The sequence below is a fragment of the Vulpes lagopus genome, chromosome X (genome assembly GCF_018345385.1).
Source record: "Vulpes lagopus strain Blue_001 chromosome X, ASM1834538v1, whole genome shotgun sequence".
In the NCBI taxonomy this organism is placed as follows: domain Eukaryota; kingdom Metazoa; phylum Chordata; class Mammalia; order Carnivora; family Canidae; genus Vulpes; species Vulpes lagopus.
The window spans coordinates 62,284,228-62,286,673 of record NC_054848.1 but is presented as its reverse complement, the minus strand read 5'-3'; the positions used below and the strand labels follow the sequence as shown (position 1 = coordinate 62,286,673).

The window sequence follows — 2,446 nt, the reverse complement described above, 5'->3', positions numbered from 1 at the left end:
TTTCTATTTCTTCTTCATTCACTTTGGTAGTTTCTGTGTTTCTAGGAAGTTATTCATTTCTTCCATATTGTCTGATTTGTTGGCATATAATTGCTTATAATATTCTCTTATAATTGTATTTTTGTGGTATTGATTGTGATCTCTTTTATTTCAATCATGGTTTTATTTGGCTCAATTTTCTTCTTTTTGATACATCTAGTTGGGGTTTATCAATCTTGTTAATTCTTTCTTTTTTTTTATTTTTTTTATTTTTTTTTTATATATATATATACTTTTATTATTCACCCGTTAACTCCATAATATGCCAATCACGAGCTAGTTTTCAGCAGTTACATTCCCTTGATCACGGCTGCAGAAGGATGTGATTAATTGGAAAACAGGGAGACCAGAGACACGGCCGGAGGTGACATCACACGGCCAGAGGTGACATCACGCAGCCTACGCCATTGCAATACAATTGTCAAGTTCAGCGGCGGTTTGGTAAAGCCGGTTCAGTTCTGTTCCCTTTGCCAGGGATTCTCACGTTTGTGAAAATTGGACCAACAAGTGGTGGGGTTCCATTTCCTGGTGTGACTTCTCAGTGGCTTTATCCAGACTCTCACTGGCAACTGATTATTGTAACACCAGCCCAACCTTCTCTGCTCCCATGCTGGGGCATTTCCAATTGTAAAGGTAATACTGCAGGTTGCCGTCCCCTATGCCAAACTTGAGCTTCTCCAGGAAGGTTTTGTTCTCCATGAGATCCAGTGCATTGAACACATCAAACCCTTTCATTTTGGCGAGGACAAGGGCGTCGCTCATGAGGTCTAGAAGAGGGGTCTGGGTGTGGACGTTGTAGAAAGAATAAGCAGCCTTTAGACTCTTGTGGGTTGGATGGTTCATGATGGTGGAGGGAAGCGTATAAAAGCTCAGGAAATCTGTCACCTCACCATTCGCATTCTCCACCACAAAAGTGTCAATGATATTCTCCTGGGGATAGAACCAGTGCTCCACCTCCTCCTGGCTCATGACTGGCGTGAGGTGGAACTGCTTCAGGTACCTGGTGAGGAGCTGGTGCACTATTGGAATGTCCTTTTTTTCCATTGGTCGCAGCCCAGCTGTCTTGGGAGCCTCTGGCAGTCGGTAGAGCTTCATGGTACGCTGCATGGTCATATTTCTGCTCAAGTGGGAGAACTTCACTTCAATCAGCTTCCGTGGGTTCAGGGACCGATGCCAGTACCTGCAGGTGCCAACAGGCTTTGGTAATACCACCCCGGCAGTGTAAACAGCTTGGAAAATGCCCTCCAGGTGAACTCGCCGGGTTATCTCCCGGATCAGGACTGGAGCCACCCTCTTGGAGCGCAGCTTCTTGTGGACACACAGGAAGTTGATCTCTACCATCTTCTTCTCTGTGTCATAGATGTGGATGTTTGCTGGGATGGCACTGATGAACCCAACCAGTTTCCGACTTGAGACCACTCGAACCCCGCAGTGCCACTGGGGGAGCCAGCCAGGTGGCCGGAGAGCCCATAGCAGAAAGTCCGGGGAGTAGTCAAACCGGAACATATTGTCATCATCCTCCACGTAGTTCTCATTCAGGAGGCCATAGAGTTCTTTCAGCACACCACGGTCCCCCAGGTCCAAGGCATCCCAGGTGAAGCCCTGGGGCAGGGTGTAGGGCTCCCGGCGGATGTTGTCTTTGTCAGGCTCCACGGGACCATGGGTGTTCACCACTTCTCCCAGTTTGGGGACAGGCTGCGTGTCCCAGAACTGGTAGCTTCGCTTGCTAGCCTCCTCCATGGTTTTGGCAGGCCCCTGGCCCACTGAGAATAGTTCAATGGCCTTCTGTATTTCCTGGATCCTCTCGGCTGGCAAAGAGTTCATCTTCACAGGCTGATCCTGGGCTGAATCTGTCTCATTGCCTTTCTCTTTCTTCTTTTTTTGTTTCTTTTTCTTCTTTTTGGCTCCAGTGTCATTGGCTGGACTCAAACCACCCCGGTTGTAGCTGTTGTCCTCCTCGTTCTCGCAATCGCTGCAGTGCTCATGGCCGTTTCCGTTCCCTTCCATCATCTGCGGCAGCGGAGGTGCCGGCAGCTTCACTGCTGTCTCACTCTCGTCTGCCATCTTGAGTTGCGAGAGCCGGCCTCCGCGCCTCTTGTTAATTCTTTCTAAGAACCAGCTCCTAGTTTTGTTGATCCATTCTACTCTTGTTTTTTTAATTTCTGTATCACTGATTTCTGTTCTGATCTTTATTATTTTCCTTCTCCTGCTGGATCTAGGCTTCATTTGCTGTTCTTTTTCCAAATACTTTAGGTGTAAGGTTAGGTTGTATACTTGTGACTTTTCTTACTACTTGAGGAAGCAGTGAATTTCTATATACTTCCTTTTTAGGACTGCCTTGGCTGCATCCTGAAGGTTTTGAACTGTTGTGTTTTTCTTTTTATTTAATTCTATGTATTTTTAAATT

At 46.6% G+C, this 2,446-nt stretch overlaps 1 protein-coding gene across 1 annotated transcript; it reads right to left on the bottom strand.

The window, feature by feature from the left end:
• Positions 1-248: 248 nt before the first annotated feature.
• Positions 249-2,110, bottom strand: LOC121482291 (glycylpeptide N-tetradecanoyltransferase 1). The gene has a single exon (XM_041740146.1). It carries the CDS (start codon positions 2,101-2,103, stop codon positions 613-615), a length of 1,491 nt encoding a protein of 496 aa, XP_041596080.1. The 5' UTR covers positions 2,104-2,110; the 3' UTR covers positions 249-612.
• Positions 2,111-2,446: the final 336 nt, after the last annotated feature.